We start from the raw sequence: 18,851 nt of genomic DNA, 5'->3' as shown, positions 1-18,851 counted from the left end.
CATTTGACAATTGAGTTAGTCAGTTGTTTCTATAATTTGATCTCCTTGCATTCTTCTTCCTCTAGTTGAGTACCGATGCTCACGTCAGATCCCTTGTGGACCACCAGATCCTTTGTTGGATTTTATCTGACAACGCCCTTCATATTCAATAACCTTGTGAGCCTTTCCTCTGATACATAATGCCTTTGGTAAATTGTATCCTTTGCTTTCTCAACCATGCTCTGCCTTTGAGCTTGAGTTAATTACTTCTGAAGATTTGGTATATGATTCTAAGATGCCCCAATGGGTTGAACCTATGCCTTCCTTAATAGGTGTGAACTCGAAAGTTTTCACGAGTCGTACTTTTCTGGTATTTTGCCAGATAAAATTTCAAAACTACAACTTCATTGAGCGCGAGAAGTGAATGAAAGGTTGTGCATTGGAGAAGTGGGAGTCGACCTTGAACTTTGCGTTCATGCCCATGGACACGATGTACATCTTCTCATCGAAGCTTCTTTTAAAATCAATTATTCCCTTGGTATAAGTTCATCTTATATCTAGGATCTGGCCTTTTGCAACCGTGGTTCCGACCATGATTGTTCTTCTTTGATCTCATTTCTCGGACAAGTTAAAACAATTGTCTTCTATGGATCAATACACCAGTCCAACCTTTACTTTGATCTTGTGTCGAGTATTACCCCCCTGGTATCTCGAGATTATCATGGAACTGCATAACTTTTTATGAGTTCTTCATCAAGTGCTACCTTCCCACTGATTCCAATTTTTCGCGGGCTCTGAGTTATTGAACACTCAAAGACACCGATAACTGAACCGAGTCCGCTCTACGGTTCAACAACTCTTCAGTAAGCTTCTATAAGTACGAGTTTGTTACCCGATCACGCCATTCCTAGCCTGTTTGGCTATATCATTGTCGTGACGATTCTAACGGTGCTACCTGGTCCTTATTCTCGGAGCACCAATTTTCGACGATGAACTAACCTTACGTCGATTTTCCTCGTCATAACCTTTCACCTTAAACAACAAGCTTGAGTTCGAGTTTGTGTCGTAACTGTGGTTCCAATAACCTCTTGCTTCATCATTCCTTTGACTTGATGTCGTCGCTGATTGACTACATCTGCATGAAATCTCTCGACAATTGTGTCGTGGTCATCATCAACCTTATGAGCTCTTCCAGGAATTCAATTGAATTCATAATGGGTAATACCATCCTTGCCCCTCGATGATTCCTGTTCTCATCGACCACCTTATTGCCTTCCGTTCAACACAACTTGTTCGTGTTTTGTGTAAACCTTGAGATCACTGCTACCCAGCAGTTGATCTTCCTTACCTCGGAAGTATTACCATCTCTTTTTGTCAAGAATGTGGTGAGAATTTCACCACCTCTTAATAATTCTTGATATCATAATACTTCTTGCCATCTTCGTTCATTCCTTGGTCCCCGTATTGTTTTCAACCGGAATACCGACAATGGAGCTATGACGTGTGAATTCAAAACTTCTAACAACCCTATTGCTTTGAAGTGAATGGGCGATAGTTCATTCTAAGTCCTTCGCTAATTGAATCACCATTCTAACATTGGTCGTGCAACCCAACCCGTACTTCGGGCGCACCCTTCAACCAGTGTTTAATTGTGTATGTTTTCCTCGAGCATACTTCCTTATATCATTTGATCTAACAAATGTTATCCCATTGTTCACTTAATGGTGGAAATCCATCTTTTGGGAATCTCGGTGAATTGCCGTTGAGTTCACCAGACACCTCCTTGTCCTCTCCTTGGTTTAATGGTGAACTATTGCTTCAGAAACCCGCTCCCATAGTTCATTTCCCGAGAAGCTTGCAATGCCATTTCAACGATTTGTGTTGCGCCTTTTCTTCTCAGACATCCTGAATCTCAGGTATCCTGACACCAATCGGATCTGAATCTCGGTCAGATATGATGGTTGGGACACCTTTCCAAGAGTTATGATGTTGATCCTTTGATGACCCGCTAACATGATGTCATGCCTAGCACCCCCCCCCCCGGCTGGAGGACCTATCAATATAGATTCCTTTTCAGCAAGGTTATCCATTCATCCATGAGGAAATTGTAAGACTTATTCTACAAGTTATTCCAGATGGATCCTTCGTGATTCCAAAGTCTGATCTTCACCTGAAGGCCATGTCAATGCTATCTCGAAGCATGTCTGCGATACTCTGATTTTCAACAAGAACATCCGAAGCCCAATGCTAAATGTTTCTTGCTCAATTATCCGAACACCGTTGTATGGGTAATGTCATGAAATTTCTCTCCCCTTACCTAAAGGGTTTTCTACATTATATCCTGTCATGGATATCATGCTCTGCTTATCCTTGGGAAGGATATACCCCCGAAATATGTGTTTAAACACATTTTTCCTTTCCATTGTTCTGTTTAACCTAATGATCACATTTTCCTTTCCATGGGTCTGTTTGACCCTTCTTGTGACCTATATAATCTAAGCAGTGATAATCCCCTGCTTAGGTAAGCACCTCGTTGTACCACTCTGTAAGTAAGACCCTATTACTATTGTTGATGACATTCCAGTAACCACCGATGGACGAGAACCTTGCCTATTGGTCCGCCTCGTTCAACGAGCAGGAAAATGGTTCTCTTCGTCCCTCGCCCTTGGTACCTATGTTGTTGCCGACATGACCCTCAGACTCTCCTCTAACATGCCTTGCTTACATGATCGTGCAAGATGTCACCAACCTTCTACTTTTAACCACATGGTGGGCCCATAACCCACAGTTTCACAGGATCGAAACCTGACTCTCCTGTACACCCCCTGTTCCCAAAGTTATTCCTCACGCTTGACTTTGTATGTAATTCACGGGCCACTTGCCTGTAGATCTATTCTGGTATCGGACGCAATACTTATACCCGTTGCTCTGAACCCTTTCGCACCCTGCTTCAGGCAATGAACGATTGCCTATCCGCTTGAAACTTCTTATCGCCCTGTCTTACTTTGCTCTCGATGTGTGTCGTTTGTTCAACTCGCGAGATACTCATAAGTTCATTCTGGGGATACCCCCAGATGATTTTCACTTATAACATCCTTGCATTGTAGAGCTACCCCTTACCTATTCGTAAGTACGATGGAGTTCACGAAGAAATGGTGGCGAGTTTATCATGATGCATCGGAATAAAGGATTGAAGACATCAACGAAAGGAACTAACTTCGTCGAGAAGATCCGTTAGAATATCGTAACCAGAACTTTCCCCTTACTTCCCTCTTAAATCTCGGGACGAGATTTCTTGTAGTGGAGGAGAATTGTGACGCCCGGGTAATTATGCTACAGTAATCCCCACTAATGTTGCCACGTCACCTCGGTTACTGTGGATAAACTCGCGTTAGTTCGAAACCGGTTCGAATTCAAAATCAAAACAAAAGCAAAGATAAAAGGTTTCAAAACAAAGACTAAAAATGTTCGGGGGTTGTCTAAAATAGCTAACCTAATTATGGTGGGGTGCACTAATTTTGGTAAAATGCTTTGGCATTTTAAGTAAACTAAAAACAGAAAAGAGAAATAATAAAAGAAAAGGGAAAGACAAAAAAAGGGGGGAAGGGAAAACCCCTGGCCCATTCCCCCTGGCCCATTCCCCCCTCCCCCCCCTGGCCCATTCCCCCCCCTGGCCCGGCCCAGCGCCGGTCGCTTATCCCCTCACCCCCCGCGGCAAACCCTAGCCGCCCCACACTTCCCCCCCCCCCACGCGCCCCGACCCACGCTCCCCTGCTCCCTCGCCCGATCCAGATCGGGGCGAGACCCCCGTCGCCCCCCCCCCACCTCGCCGGCGGCCCCCGCCGCCCCACCGCCGCCCGGACCCCCCCCCCTCATCCTCCTCTCCACCGTCCGGGGTCCCCTCCTCCCCTCCGTCGCCCCCAAGCACGAGCAACCGCCGCCGCGGGTCGATCCCGACCCCCTCCGCCTCCCCGACGCCGGCGAGCTCGCCCCCGCCCGCCTCCTCGCCGGTCGTCACCGCCCTCCACCGAGCCCGCTCGCATAGACCCGGCGCGCCCCGATGTGAGCTCGCCCCCTCCCCCTCCGTCGTTCCCCTCTCTCCCCCCTCCCGAACGACGCCGCGCCCGGAGCCCCGTCGCCGGCTCCGCCCCGGCTCCGCCCGGCTCTGGCCACCCGCGGCCACGCCGCCTCCCCCCCCCCCCCCGTGCCCTCTCCTTCCCCCCTCGCCGAACGGCGCCCTCGTTCCCCCCTCCCGGCCACCGAACCCCCGGGTCCCTATCCTCTCCTCTTCCCGAACGGCGCCGTCGCCGGAGCTCCGTCTCCGGCGACCCGAACCTCGCCCTCGTTTCCCCCCGGTCACCGGACCGCTCGACCCTCCGTCTTGGACGCCGCTAGCCCCGGTTGCGGCCCCGTTCCCTCTTGGCCGTGCCTTGCCTCGACCTTGCGCCGGCGACCGTTGGCCGGCGCCCCACTGTGCCCCGGTGGCCTGCGCCGACCGCCCTCGCCGCGCCCACGGCCACGCCCCGCCCCGGGTAGGCTACGGGCGCCCGTCGCCCGCCTGCCCATTGGACCCGCACCCGTTTGGCCCTGGGCCAATGACATGGGGGCCCCACCCCCTAAAAAGAACGGTTTTTATTAAAACAAAAATAAAAATAAAATGAAAATGAATTAAAACTAATTAACTAATTAGTTAATTAATTAATTAATTAAGTATTTAATTAATCTAATTAATTCTGTTTAATTAACCCTAACCACTAATTAACCTAATTAACTAAGGTTAATTAACTTTGATTAGGCTAATTAAGTTAATAGAGTATGACGAACGGGACCCACATGTCAGGGTTGACACAGTCAACCCCTGTTGACTGCTGACGTCAGCATGACATCATGCTGACGTCATTAATACATTTTTTCGAATTAATTAAATAAATAAATAAATTTCAGAAATTAATAAAATCTTTAGAAAATCATATCTTTTAATCCGTAACTCGGATTAAAATGTTTTCAACATGAAAGTTGCTCAGAACGACGAGACGATTCCGGATACGCAGTCCGTTCGTCCGCCACACCCCTCTAACCTATCGAACCCGCAACTTTCCCCCTCCGGCTCCTCTGCCCGAAAACACGAAACACCGGGAATACTTTCCCGGATGTTTTCCCCCCTTCACCGGTATCACCTACTACCGCGTTAGGGCACACCGAACACCGCGTATTGCCTTGTTATATTTTGTGATGCTTTGTTTGCTCTGTATTCATTATTTCTTCCCCCTCTTCTCTCCGGTAGACTACGAGACCGACGCTGATGCCACCGAGTTCGACTACGGAGTTGACGACCCCTCTCTCTTGCCAGAGCAACCAGGCAAGCCCCCCCTTGATCACCAGATATCGCCTATTCTCCTCTATACTGCTTGCATTAGAGTAGTGTAGCATGTTACTGCTTTCGTTAATCCTATTCTGATGCATAGCCTGACATTGTCGCTACATCTGTTGATACCTTACCTGCAATCCTAAATGCTTAGTATAGGATGCTAGTTTATCATCATTGGCCCTACATTCTTGTCAGTCTGCCTTGCTATACTATCGAGCTGTGATCACTTGGGAGGTGATCACGGGTATATACTATACATACATACATACTATACAGATGGTGACTAAAGTCGGGTCAGCTCATTGAGTACCCGCAAGTGATTTTGACGAGGGGGCTGAAAGGACAGGTGGCTCCATCCCGGTAGAGGTGGGCCTGGGTTCCCGACGGCCCCCGACTGTTACTTTGTGGCGGAGCGACAGGGCAGGTTGAGACCACCTAGGAGACAGGTGGGCCTGGCCCTGTTCGGCGTTCGCGGATACTTAACACGCTTAACGAGATCTTGGTATTTGATCTGAGTCGGCTACGAGCCTATACGCACTAACCATCTACGTGGGAGTAGTTATGGGTATCCCGACGTCATGGTATCAGCCGAAGCACTTCAGATGTCAGCGACGGAGCGGCGCGCGCCGGATTGGACTGGAACGCCTACTAGGCTAGGTCTGCTTCCGGCCGCCCTCGCAACGTGCAGGTGTGCTCAGGGCGATGGGCCCAGACCCCTGCGCGCTTAGGTTTAGACCGGCGTGCTGGCCTCTCTGTTGTGCCTAGGTGGGGCTGCGACGTGTTGATCTTTCGCGGCCGGGCATGACCCAGGAAAGTGTGGCCGGCCAAATGGGATCAAGCGTGTTGGGTTATGTGGTGCACCCCTGCAGGGAAGTTAATCTATTCGAATAGCCGTGATCTTCGGTAACAGGACGACTTGGAGTTGTACCTTGACCTTATGACAACTAGAACCGGATACTTAATATAACACACCCTTCCAAGTTCCACAGACAACCCGGTGATCGCTTTTCCGCAGGGCGACGAGGAGAGGATTGCCGGGTAGGATTATGCTATGCGATGCTACTGGAGATGCTGCTTGGAGATACTACTTGGAGATGCTACTTGGAGGACTACAATCTACTCTCTTCTATATGCTGCAAGACGGAGGCTACCAGAAGCGTAGTCTTCGACAGGATTAGCTACCCCCCTCTTATTCTGGCATTCTGCAGTTCAGTCCACCGATATGGCCTCTTACACATATACCCATGCATATGTAGTGTAGTTCCTTGCTTGCGAGTACTTTGGATGAGTACTCACGGTTGCTTTCTCCCCCCTTTTCCCCCCTTTCCTTTCTTTCTGGTTGTCGCAACCAGATGCTGGAGTCCAGGAGCCAGACGCCACCGTCGACGACGACCCCTACTACACTGGAGGTGCCTACTACTACGTGCTGCCCGCTGATGACGACCTGGAGTAGTTTAGGAGGATCCCAGGCAGGAGGCCTGCGCCTCTTTCGATCTGTATCCCAGTTTGTGCTAGCCATCTTATGGCAACTTGTTTAACTTATGTCTGTACTCAGATATTGTTGCTTCCGCTGACTCGTCTATGATCGAGCACTTGTATTCGAGCCCTCGTGGCCCCTGGCTTGTATTATGATGCTTGTATGACTTATTTTTATTTGTAGAGTTGTGTTGTGATATCTTCCCGTGAGTCCCTGATCTTGATCGTACACATTTGCGTGCATGATTAGTGTACGATTGAATCGGGGGCGTCACAGGCCTGGCCCGCCCTGCTCCTGCCCGCCCTGCAGATGGCCTTCGACGGGCAGCGGCGGCTGCCGCCAGGCCGTGGCGAGCGGGGGGGGGGGGGGGACGCGAGGAAGGGCGACGAAGGGGCGACCGGCGCGCCAGCAGTGGAGGAAGCCGAGGCGGCGGCGGGGTTGGCGGAGGCCATCGGGCGAGGCGGCGGCGATGATCGGCGGCGGCGCGAGGGGGTGCAGCGGAAGATACAAGAAACCCTAGTCTGATACCATGTTAAACCAGGATATTGGGGCAACTGCTCGACACCCTTGGGGGTGCGGCTATCTCATTATATATAAGTACCAAAGGATACAAGTACAAGGTGTATACACAAGTCTACTATAAACAAGCCTACGTATACATATACAGTCTAACAGCGAATCACTCTGTGGTTGAGTTGGTTAGGTGGACAGTGGTAGCCCCAACCCACCAGGGTTCAAATCCTGGTGCTCGCATTATTCCTGGATTTATTTCAGGATTTCCGGCGATACGCTTTCAGTGGGAGGAGACGTTTCCGTCGACAACGAGGCGCCTACGGTGACTTCGTAAATCTCAAGATGATATACCGGCTCAGTCTCTCGGAGGTGCTCATAGGGGTAGGGTGTGTGTGTGCGTTCATAGGGTGAGTGTATGCGCGTGTATATGAGCGCTTGTGTCTGTACTGATGCTAAAAAAAAAATACAGTCTAACACGGTCAACATTGGATTTGCCGTTTGCGTCGTGCTCTTGCATGCTCTCCCCAGCTCGCCTGTGAGCCTGTGAGCCAAGAGGACCACGGCCACACCATCACATGCCCAGCGGCAGCACCAGCCGAGCAGGCAAGGCAGCAGTGCCGATCCGGCTGAATCCACCGCCCGCCCGCGCGCTGTGGGTTCATGGGCGAATCACGGCCTCGCCAACGCCAGTGCCGGCCGGACGTGGACGTGGACGTGTCAAGGACGCTCGGCGCCAAGGGTGGCGCATCAGTTCTGCCTCCCGCGTATAAAGCGACGACCACCATGGTGCGAGCGTGCGTACCCGCGGGGCCGCTCCCTCGCGACCTCTCTACCTCTACAAAGGTGGCGACGTGACGAGCCAGGAAGAGCTTGGATTGGGGCTCAAGTAGACTGCAGCATCGCGGCCAGCGGCCAGCAGCTAGGCGCCAACGACCACCCTGGACGTCCTCCCCAACGCGCGGCGTTTCCCGAGCGCGCGACCGTCCGGGCGGCGAAACCACCGCCACCGCTTGGCGGCTTCCTCCTTCCTCGAGCTGAGTCGGGCCTCTTTAAGTTGCCGCCCGCGGTGTCTCTCCGCCCGTGACGCCCTTGATAGCGCCGTGCCGTCGCTGCCAAGGTGGGGTCCTCGTCGCTGCTCAGGGGGTGCTGGCCGATGGGCGCCGAGGTGGAGGTCGTCGCCACGGTGCCGCCGCCGAGGAAGAAGAGGACGTCCACCACGCTGCTGCACCTGCTCCAGCTCGACAACCCCGACGGCGTCTTCGTGTTTGCCGCGGCGGCCGCGGCGGCTGGCAACAAGCTGCCGCCGCCGGAGCCGGAGCCCGAGGCTGAGAGCCTCATCGACAAGATCGCCTCCTGCTGCCGGGTCTTCACGTTTGCGGACGACGACGACGCCGCCGAGCGGGACGCCAAGCTGGAGCGGCTCGAGGAGGTGCTCGCCGCCGTGCGCTCCAGCGGCAAGAACCAGCCGCCCGGGCTGGACCACCTCGTCATGGTCGCGCTGGTCAAGATGCTCGCCGCCAACCTGTTCCGCACGATGCCGCCGCCGGCGTGCTGCCCGTCGGTGCTCGCCGAGGCGGCTGACGAGGAGGCCCCCTCGGCGTCGCTGCTCCCGTCGTGGCCGCACCTCCAGGCGGTCTACGACGTGCTCCTCGCCGTCATCGCCGCGGCCGACGCCAAGGCCCTCCGCAACCACGTCGACCGCCCCTTCCTCACGTCGCTCCTGGCGCTCTTCGCCTCCGAGGACCCCCGCGAGCGCGACCGGCTCAAGACCGCGTACCACCAGCTCTACGCCAAGCTGACCCCGGAGCGCGCCTTCATGCGCCGCTCCATGTCGGCGGCCCTCCTGGCGTCCGTCCACGAGTGCGGCGGCGGTGTGGCGGAGCTGCTGGAGATCTGCGGCAGCATCATCAACGGCTTCGCGGTGCCGCTCAAGGAGGAGCACCGCGGGTTCCTGCTCCGGGTGCTGCTGCCGCTGCACCGCGCGCGGTGGCTCCACGCCTACCACCGCCAGCTCGTCTACTGCGTGCTGCAGTTCGTGCACAAGGAGCCGGGGCTGGCCGGCGCCGTGGTGGAGGGCATCCTCCGGCGGTGGCCCGTGACCAACTGCCAGAAGGAGGTGCTGCTCATCGACGAGCTGGAGGAGATCGTGGACGCCCTGGACCAGCGCCAGTTCGACGCCCTCGCCGCGCCCATCTGCTCCCGGATCGCCCGCTGCGCCACCAGCTGCAGCTCCCAGGTAAAAAATCGTTCCCGCTTAATCACTACTGCACGAACGTACCAGGTTCAAGTGGCAATTTAGAATTTTTGTCAGGTTAGAGTAAATCTCTGAACCCAAGGCTTCAGACTGACATTGGATTGCAGAATATACCGTTACAACACGTCGCTTTAGTTTCAACTTTTGAGGAGATCCATTCAGCATGCACCAACATCTGCCCCCGTACATACAGTTAGTTGGGTGCACGTGGGGGAAGAAAGCTTGCAGGAGGTGAACAGTAGTTGATCGAAAGTTTCGGCGATTGGTAAAGAGGCTTTATAAAGCGATGTCACTTTGGCTAATCAATTTGTCGACTTGATGCACGTACGTACCACACGGTTCGTGCAATTCGGGTTCAAAAACCTCACTTTTCTGCCGCCCCCATCCACCCTATCTTTCAGTCCCGACACAACGCAATCCGCTCGGGAATGCGGGCCGATGCCAACTCCACCGTGCACCCACATTCACAGTGGCGTTGTGGTGCCCTGCCTGCCACGTTACAAGTGTATCATCCCCCTGCCCTCCAGCTGAATCATTCTGAAGTGCGTTAGTACCAACAACTAACTTTGCAAAGCGGCTTTGCCAAGGCGATGATTCGACCGGAGCAGACGTTCCTTGTCGTGTAATCCAGCCATGGATAATTGCCCTACCCTATCCTTAGCACTAATCATGATGAACTTGACTGCATTGATGATGAGTGGTGGGCTGAAGCTGAACGGGCAGAAAAATTGTGTGCTTTGATTTGCAGGTGGCGGAGCGGGCGCTGTACGTGTGGAACAACGAGCGGTTCCTGGAGATGGCGTCGGCCGGCGGCGCCATAGGCCGCATCCTGCCGCCCTTCGTGGCCAGCGTGGAGGACAACCTGGAGCGGCACTGGAGCAAGTGCGTGCAGCAGGTCACCGCCAGCGTCAAGGCGCTGCTCCTGCAGGTGGCGCCCGACCTCTACGACCGCTGCGCCGCCGACCTCGCCGCCAGCCGGGACGAGGCGGACGCCCGGGCCGCCGCGCGCGACGCACGGTGGCGGAGGCTCGAGGCGGCCGCCGACGCCAATGGCCTGAGCGGTAGCTAACGAGCGTGGTGTTTGTTTGGGCTTTGTACATTGCGTGATGACGATGCCGGCCGGCGGGCACCGCAACTGATGGCGCGGCGAATATTCGTGTGTGTGTTTTCCCCAGGCGCATGCGCCTACTGATATTGGACTGAGATAACTGCATATTCGTTGATACAATGAAAAGTTTGTCACGTTTTTCCCCTCCAGTTTGCACAACATTGCATCAAAATAATGCATTAGGCATCAAGTTGAAACCTATCACTGGCGATCACGCGCATGGAAACTAAATTGCATGATGCAAGGCTCAAAACTGAACTCCCTAGCATGATAAACACTGTGACAGGCCAAGCCAATTTCTTTGTTCCTTGTAGGACAAATAAAATCATGAAATGGATCAACAGGTGAGAAGCTAAGGATCTGCCGCCATAAAAGCAATTCGACAACAGATAGTGCATCCATACTACAGAAGAAAATGAAGAGTCGTTTACAAAAAACAACTTAGTGCCTAGGCAGCAAATGCACATGTGTATCATACGTGAAAGCACCGAAGGAGAATAAAGTCCAAGAACGGTCAGGCTCATCTTCAGATCGAGCGTTCTGACTTCAAGAGTGCAAGACCATTACATAACTTATCATCAACAATCGCCTCCAGGATTCAAAGGATATACTAGAGGCTCCCCCTCAATGGACACCAAGCCATGTTCGTCTGTATAATTCATTATGCTATGCTACTACTTCTGGAAAGAAACGGAGTACGAGCCAGTGTTTGGATCCTTGACAGCTTTGAAATTGTCCACGCTCATCCCAAACCGCCCCAGCACCGAGTTGCCCAGATCTTTCAGCTTTGCTGCATCACATAAATTTAGATAGGGAAACATGAGCAAAGAATAAATCAACCAAATGTCACAAGGTCTGAGGGTGCAGAGCTGTGCATGAGCCTAAATGGGGCATTCCATATGACACAACCATGGTGTCTGAATAATTCAGAATCCTTCCTCCTGCTGAATAATCCTTTTTTGTTCAACAAAAGTTGGGAGGGCATATGAGCTATGTAAAACATTGGTACATTCACGGCACATATTCTGATGACACTTGTAATCACTAAAGAAAATTGTGCCAGCAAGTAATAACACAATCGTGAATGCCGTGCAACCAAATATCATCATCGATAGGACCAATACGTTACTATACATATATAAGATGGCTAGAGCTGTGAACTACACTGGAAGCATAAACACAGATAAAGCTGTTATAAAGTCTAAACATTAGCGGAAGATGTTACCAATCATTTCCTCCTTCATCTTTTCCTTTTTCTCTGCTGCCAGTGGCTCAAGTCGGAACAATGATTTCTTAGCCTGTTGATTTGAAGGATCTAGCTCAATGATTTTTTTCATATCTGCGAAGAGGAACAATACTCAAAACTTAGCACTGGTGGAACATGAAAAATGGCATAAAAAATTATGTGAATGCACTGAACTAAAATTGACAATATAAAGCACATAATGAGGATAAAATCTAACCAGCAATAGCGTCATCATAGTTTTCAAGCTTTTCATGTGCTTCTCCCCTCCGAAGCAGAGCTTTCAAATATGAAGGATTCAGCTCAAGCGCTTTGGTGCACTCCTTAATTGTTTCATCATATTTCCCCTAGATCACATGAAGTCAGCACCAGAGTTTGCGTGTGATAAGATATGACCAAATCAAAACCCTTACTTAACAGAAACGCTCATTCAAGTACATGAAGGGCATTTGAAATTAGACTACAAATCAAAGATTTCATCGACCACATAATTACATGGCCTAGTCTAGCAAGTTTAACATCACAGTTCTTAGCAATGGGATATCAAGAACGGTGCCCAAGCACAGGTGAGCTCTTTATCCTGACGTTTGGTATGCATGGGGATTGACGCACCAGAATGTATATATTGTTGTATGTGTTCAGTATTTTCGCACTGTGGTGTTTAAATAATTTCTGGCCGACACATGGTACTGCTATCCTAGGGATGCAATCGGATAGCATCTGCATGTCCACGGCTGTCCGCAAAGCAAAAATTGCAGTAATCTTCATTACTTTAATAACCGTGTTAGTGTAACTTTTCTGTTCGCGGACATGCGGACGCCGTCCCCTTGCATCTATCCTGACATGAAGAGGTCCCACTCACACAAGACATGATTGGACACCTTTCTCTTTACCATTGATATACTTATGCTGCAGCAGCCCATTCATTGTGCAACACCATTATTCATCCTAATTAGCACCAGATTAGGACAGATTGATTGCATCATCACCACAATAGATGTTTCACTAAATCAATCTTGGCACCCAATTTTTTAACCAGTCAAAGTACAAGATATTGGCATGAACATGAAAAATCAGATCGGTTGTGCAGTAAAAACCTTTGCACGAAATGGCCTGCATGGGGAATAAAAGTTGATGAACAAAACAAATGCTCTAGACATCAGAATTAGTTGATGACCCATCTAGCACCACTGCTGCTGCTACAAATAAATTATCGATTCACAAAAAAATGCAGCACTACAAATTGCACGGATGCAGCAGGAAATCAATTGATTTGTGATTAACCGATATAAGATCCAAAGAAGAAGAAAAGGAGTGTTGTCAAGCAAACAAGGAACCACACGCATGAGAAGTCACCTCGGCCCTCCACCGAGAATCCACCTACACAAACTCAGCCAGCGCACGTCGGCATGGCTGGAGTCAACGGACAAGCCGGATCCACAACCTCTGCCCGCCGGAGACGAGGGGCTTGCGCGATCAGTCGCTCAGGCAGCTGGAGCCGAGGAGGGAGACTATGGATCAGGCACTCAAGCAGTCGCATCCATGTAAACAACACCCCTCCCCACACGTTGCAGTGCCCAATCACCACAGTCCACCGGACTCCTCGCCGTTTCAAGTTGGATAGAACGAGTGTTGGCTCCAGCCCCATCCCATCGGTAGGAGAGAGATCAGAGAAACAAGATGTGACGAGAGAGAGAAGCTAAAGGCATTTACTGTCGTCGGGAGCCAAATCGCCGCTCCCTGCTTTCTACCGAGATTACACAGAAAACAGATAAAAGTAATGACATTCCTACAGTACATCAGGAATGGATAAACCGTAGATAAAAGAAATAATTATATGATGGTACCATACCATCTTCATGCAATGATAAATACTATGACCGAACTACTGCATGTTCACATCATGTAAATGGGCAATAATGGCAAGCAAATGTGGATAGTATCCTATGTCCTCCGAGTTGTCAACCGACCCGAAAAGTGTCTTACCAATTTCAAGAAACATACAGCACGATTTGAATGGCATGCAGAGGATATGTCTTCAGAAGATTCCAGTTCAGCAGCAATTTGCAGTGCAATTTCATATTGTGATAATGCATCCTCGTACTGTCCAGCTGCAAAATGCTTGTTTCCTTCTGCTTTTGCATCGTTTGCTTGGCTTCTAGCTTTCTGCACCAAGTTGAAGGGAAAATTTTAATATGGGAAGGCAAAACTCTTCAACGTGATGCTCTAGGAAATGCCCAGCCCAACATAGCATGAAAAACAGCATAGTAAGACATGAAGTTCCGTCAACAGTTTCCAGAGGCCTATTCAGAGGCAGTTACTAGCAGCAGTCCAATAATTTATCAAAGCAAGAAATTTGGCTAGTCACTGCTTCATTTATTACAGACCAGAACACTTAAAACGATCCCGTAAAATTTCAGGAACAAGCTCTACGCAAAATCTAGCGCTGTCACTTCAGCAAAGTTAGTTTCGTACAGCAGTCATATGAAGAGTGTATTGTATTCAATTCAGCCTTTCTTACTTAAGTTTTTCTAGAGTGTATTGTCGATTATTTGCCTGCTACATCCGAGGAATGAGAACACCAAATCATGAAACTAACCTATGGTGCTGCCTGCATACTAATACTCAACCACGATAGTTGGATCAGGACAATATCTTCTAGTAAGGCAACATATAGACTTATTTCATAAGAAAATCTGAAGGGTCCAACAAATTAAAGAGATTAAATTCATTAGCTGACTGAGTGGAACGCAATCGAGCATCAATTATCATACACTAACTATAAATCCTTGCATCCTTCTCAGTTATTAGTATTTGTAAAAGCTGGGGGGGGGGGGGGGGGGGGGTATTGAATGTTGTTTTCAAGACCATCTCCTGCGAAAACTAACCCTAAGAGCCAGCCCACCAATGGAACCCTCGCGGCACCGCACCACCATATGTCCTAATCAAAGCCTCAGGGTCGGGATCTCAAATTCGAGCACAGAAATCAAGAAGGAGGACGGGTGGATGGATGGGGTGATCGGGGCGATACCTCCCGCAGCTGCTCGTCGGTGAGCGCGTCCTCGAAGGCCTCCTCGTCCACCTCCGCCCTCCTCGGGTCCGGGGCTTCCACGAACTCCGGCGGCGAGGAGGGGCGTGTCGTCTCCTCGCCCTCGTGCTCCGGCTCGAGCTCGATCACCACCATCTCTCGCCTCCGGTGGTCGCCGCCGTCCGCCCGCGCCGATCGAGGGTTCGCCCCCAGTCCAGTCGCAAGAGCAGTCAGCCCGCTGGGGTGAGAGGAGAAGATGATTTTACCGTGCTCACGGCGATCCAGAACATCCTAGACCCACGAGGAGTAGAGGGAAGAGGCCCTGGGCCCTGGGAGGCTGGGAGCGTAATATAGCTCACGTTGGGCCGGTCCATAACAACTTTGAATTTTCGATCTTGTGTATCTTCTGAGTATCTGGCTAAAAAAAATCTTCTGAGTACTTAAGAAAAGAACCCCAATTTTTTTGTTAAGTCAATCATAACTTCCAAACCTGGAGCCCAAAAACAACTTAAGATATTATTTCGCTTGAACACTAATCATATGGAAAATAGTCATTTGTATAGAATAAATATTCATGTGTCCCGGGAAAATTGTTCTGACCACACATAGATTTGTGATTTTTTAATATAAATACATAAACACTTATTTCTAGTATATGAACATTTTTTAAAAAATATAAACATATTTTCGAGATACATGAGCATTTGAGATACACGATTTCTTCATAAAACAGAAAGTGTTTATTTTCCTTCATCCATGTATATTTTTCAATTGCATTTATGTTTCTAAGAATAATATATTTTTCATATTGTTGTAGATGCCAGATGGAGAGGCCAGTCAGAGTGTTGAAGTACAAAAGAGAGGCCACTTGCTACATAGACAAGGTTATCAAACGATGAGATTCAAGGCTCTTGATGGCTCTTTCAGCAATGTAAAGGTTCAATTTTCTGTAAACTTAGCTATGGTGTGAACCTTGGATGCATTGTGATCATTTGATATTATCGTGAACCCTTGATGTATTGAAAAGCTTGAAATTTTGACAACGAAAGGGCGATGACGGCGGCGCGCCTCAGCTTGCTCCGGTACTAGTAGTCGGTGCTAGGTGGTCTACGGATCTGATTGTAATTTTTTACTTCTGGTTTCTTTGTAATACCCTAACAATTGATGAATCAAAAAAATTCTCACAAAAAAAGAGCTCTCCTTTTTTTATTTTATGTGGACCGTCATGGTTGAGTTTACTGCACAATATTATTACATGTGTGAACAAGAGATGTTTGATGTTATATTCTTGCTCATTTTTGTGTTGGTTAATGAGTATGCCTCAAAATAGCAGCCAACCATGGGATAGAATCATTTCAGTTTATAAATTATGTGTCAGTCAAACATGAAAGTTGAATTGAAATCTAAATCCAAGTAAATGAAATCTTGATAGAGATTTCATTTCTATCTAATGAAATGGAACAAGGGTAGCCAAACAAGTTGTTAAAGACATTGTAGCGTACACTCGGTTGGTTAGGATTAGTAGCGCAGCCAGGTTGGAGACTGTTAACTCCATGGATCAGGTAGGTTTAGGGACTCGTGGTGGATTACTGTGGTATTACCTTCTCCTTGTCCAGATGAGGAACTCCCGGTGCCAGAGCCGACCATGGTGAAGTAGTGGCCGGTGATGGCAGAGAGTGGATGGCGGCGGTGGTGGAGCTTCCCATGAGCGTCGTGCTAACCCTAGATCGGAAGGGATTGTCGGTGGGGTTTGTGGCAACGATCAACCTCCTGAGTCGTGCCTCGGCCCCCACCTCTGTTTATATAGCGCGGACCACAGGGGCCCACCAACCATGGTTTGGTTGGGCGCCCCCGATCAGGGCGCGAGTTAGGGGCCCGTTCGACCCATTGGGTTCGAACGAGAGAGAGATCAACCTAACATTCTCCCCCTTGATCTCAACTTTACTTTTAACCTTATACTTTCTAGTTTATTTGTTTCATCACATATTGGTACATAGAGCATGTTTCATCATCACAACTCAATTGCCGTTAGAATCATACGGCTACAACATACGTTATGTTCAGAAACAAACTCTGTTCCTTTTGGGCCTATCCAGAAATCATAAGGCTTTTCCTTAGACCCATGCCGGCTAAGTGTTCCTTGAACACATTGGATGGTAAGCCTTTCGTTAGCGGATCCGCAAGCATATCCTTTGTCCTTATATGCTCGAGACTTATAGTTTGATCCTGGATTTTATCTTTCACAACATAATACCTTATCTCTATTGTTTTGACAACATTACTCGACTTGTTGTTGTGATCGTAAAATATTGCGGGTTGGTTGTCGTAGTACATCTTTAGTGGTTTGTGAATACAATCTACCACTTTCAAGTCGGGTACAAATTTCTTTAGCCATATCGCCTGCCCCATGGCTTCGAAGCATGCTATAAATTCTGCATACATCATGGATGATGCAACTATCGACTGCTTGGAGCTTTTCCACAAAATAGCTCCCCCAGCGAGAGTGAAGACGTATCCTGACGTGGATTTTCTATCATCTCTGTCCCCCGCAAAATCTGCGTCTGAATATCCTTTTATCTCTAGGGAATCACTTTGATACGTCTCCAACGTATCTATAATTTTTGATTGCTCCATGCTATATTATCTACTGTTTTGGACATTATTGGGCTATATTATCCACTTTTATATTATTTTTGGGACTAACCTATTAATCGTAGGCCCAGCCTAGAATTGCTGTTTTTGTCTATTTTAGGCTTTCGAAGAAAAGGAATATCAAACGGAGTCCAAACAGAATGAAACATTCGGAAACGTGATTTTCTCAACGAACAAGACCCGGGAGACTTGGACCCTACGTCAAGAAAGAAAAGAGGAGGCCACAAGGTAGGGGGTGCGCCTACCCCCCTAGGCGCGCCCTCCACCCTCGTGGGTCCCCTGTTGCTCCACCGACGTACTCCTTTCTCCTATATATACCTACGTACCCCCAAACGATCAGATACGGAGCCAAAACCCTAATTCCACCGTCGTAACTTTCTGTATGCACGAGATCCCATCTTGGGGCCTGTTCCGGAGCTCCACCGGAGGGGGCATCGATCATGGAGGGCTTCTACATCAACACCATAGCCCCTTCGATGAAGTGTGAGTAGTTTACCTCAGACCTACGGGTCCATAGTTAGTAGCTAGATGGATTCTTCTCTCTTTTTGGATCTCAATACAATGTTCTCCCCCTCTCTTGTGGAGGACTATTCGATGTAATCTTCTTTTTGCGGTGTATTTGTTGAGATCGATGAATTGTGGGTTTATGATCAAGTTTATCTACGAATAATATTTGAATCTTCTCTGAATTCTTTTATGTATGATTGGTTATCTTTGCAAGTCTCTTCGAATTATCAGTTTGGTTTGGCCTACTAGATTGATCTTTATTGCAATGGGAGAAGTGCTTAGCTTTGGGTTCAATCTTGCGGTGTCCTTTCCCAGTGACAGTAGGGGCAGCAAGGCACATATTGTATTGTTGCCATCGAGGATAACAAGATGGGGTTTTCTTCATATTGCATGAGTCTATCCCTGTACATCATGTCATCTTGCTTAAGGCGTTACTCTGTTTTTAACTTAATACTCTAGATGCATGCTGGATAGCGGTCGATGAGTGGAGTAATAGTAGTAGATGCAGGCAGGAGTCAGTCTACTTGTCTCGGACATGATGCCTATATACATGATCATACCTAGATATTCTCATAACTATGCTCAATTCTGTCAATTGCTCAACAGTAATTTGTTCACCCACCGTAGAATACTTATGCTCTCGAGAGAAGCCACTAGTGAAACCTATGGCCCCCGGGTCTATTGATACGTCTCCAACGTATCTATAATTTTTGATTGCTCCA

The 18,851-nt window shown here is 49.2% G+C and overlaps 2 protein-coding genes across 2 annotated transcripts; one reads left to right on the top strand and one right to left on the bottom strand.

Moving 5' to 3' along the window:
• Window positions 1-8,175: 8,175 nt before the first annotated feature.
• On the top strand, window positions 8,176-10,842 carry LOC123104645 (serine/threonine protein phosphatase 2A 57 kDa regulatory subunit B' alpha isoform). The gene is made up of 3 exons (XM_044526520.1): window positions 8,176-8,223; window positions 8,257-9,573; window positions 10,340-10,842. The coding sequence occupies exons 2-3, from the start codon at window positions 8,491-8,493 to the stop codon at window positions 10,658-10,660; spliced, it is 1,404 nt and encodes a 467-aa protein (XP_044382455.1). The 5' UTR covers window positions 8,176-8,223; window positions 8,257-8,490; the 3' UTR covers window positions 10,661-10,842.
• Window positions 10,843-11,125: 283 nt separating this feature from the next.
• Window positions 11,126-15,271, bottom strand: LOC123104647 (tetratricopeptide repeat protein 1). Its single transcript, XM_044526521.1, has 5 exons — window positions 14,974-15,271; window positions 13,929-14,108; window positions 12,163-12,289; window positions 11,925-12,038; window positions 11,126-11,489 (listed from the first exon to the last, which is right to left on the bottom strand). Exons 1-5 carry the CDS (start codon window positions 15,124-15,126, stop codon window positions 11,374-11,376), a joined length of 690 nt encoding a protein of 229 aa, XP_044382456.1. The 5' UTR covers window positions 15,127-15,271; the 3' UTR covers window positions 11,126-11,373.
• Window positions 15,272-18,851: the final 3,580 nt, after the last annotated feature.

Source organism: Triticum aestivum, chromosome 5A (genome assembly GCF_018294505.1).
Source record: "Triticum aestivum cultivar Chinese Spring chromosome 5A, IWGSC CS RefSeq v2.1, whole genome shotgun sequence".
In the NCBI taxonomy this organism is placed as follows: domain Eukaryota; kingdom Viridiplantae; phylum Streptophyta; class Magnoliopsida; order Poales; family Poaceae; genus Triticum; species Triticum aestivum.
Note: the sequence above shows the minus strand (reverse complement) of the source record. Positions and strands in the feature narration are given on the sequence as shown.

Bases quoted from the DNA above. Each gene is read 5' to 3' on its own strand.
- LOC123104647 (XM_044526521.1), bottom strand. From the start codon at position 15,126: ATGGTGGTGATCGAGCTCGAGCCGGAGCACGAGGGCGAGGAGACGACA. The intron at 14,109-14,973 runs GTATCGCCCCGA...AACTTGGTGCAG, and splicing joins CCGACGAGCAGCTGCGGGAG to AAAGCTAGAAGCCAAGCAAA. The intron at 12,039-12,162 runs GTTAGATTTTAT...TCCTCTTCGCAG, and splicing joins CTATGATGACGCTATTGCTG to ATATGAAAAAAATCATTGAG.
- LOC123104645 (XM_044526520.1), top strand. From the start codon at position 8,491: ATGGGCGCCGAGGTGGAGGTCGTCGCCACGGTGCCGCCGCCGAGGAAG. The intron at 9,574-10,339 runs GTAAAAAATCGT...TTTGATTTGCAG, and splicing joins CCACCAGCTGCAGCTCCCAG to GTGGCGGAGCGGGCGCTGTA.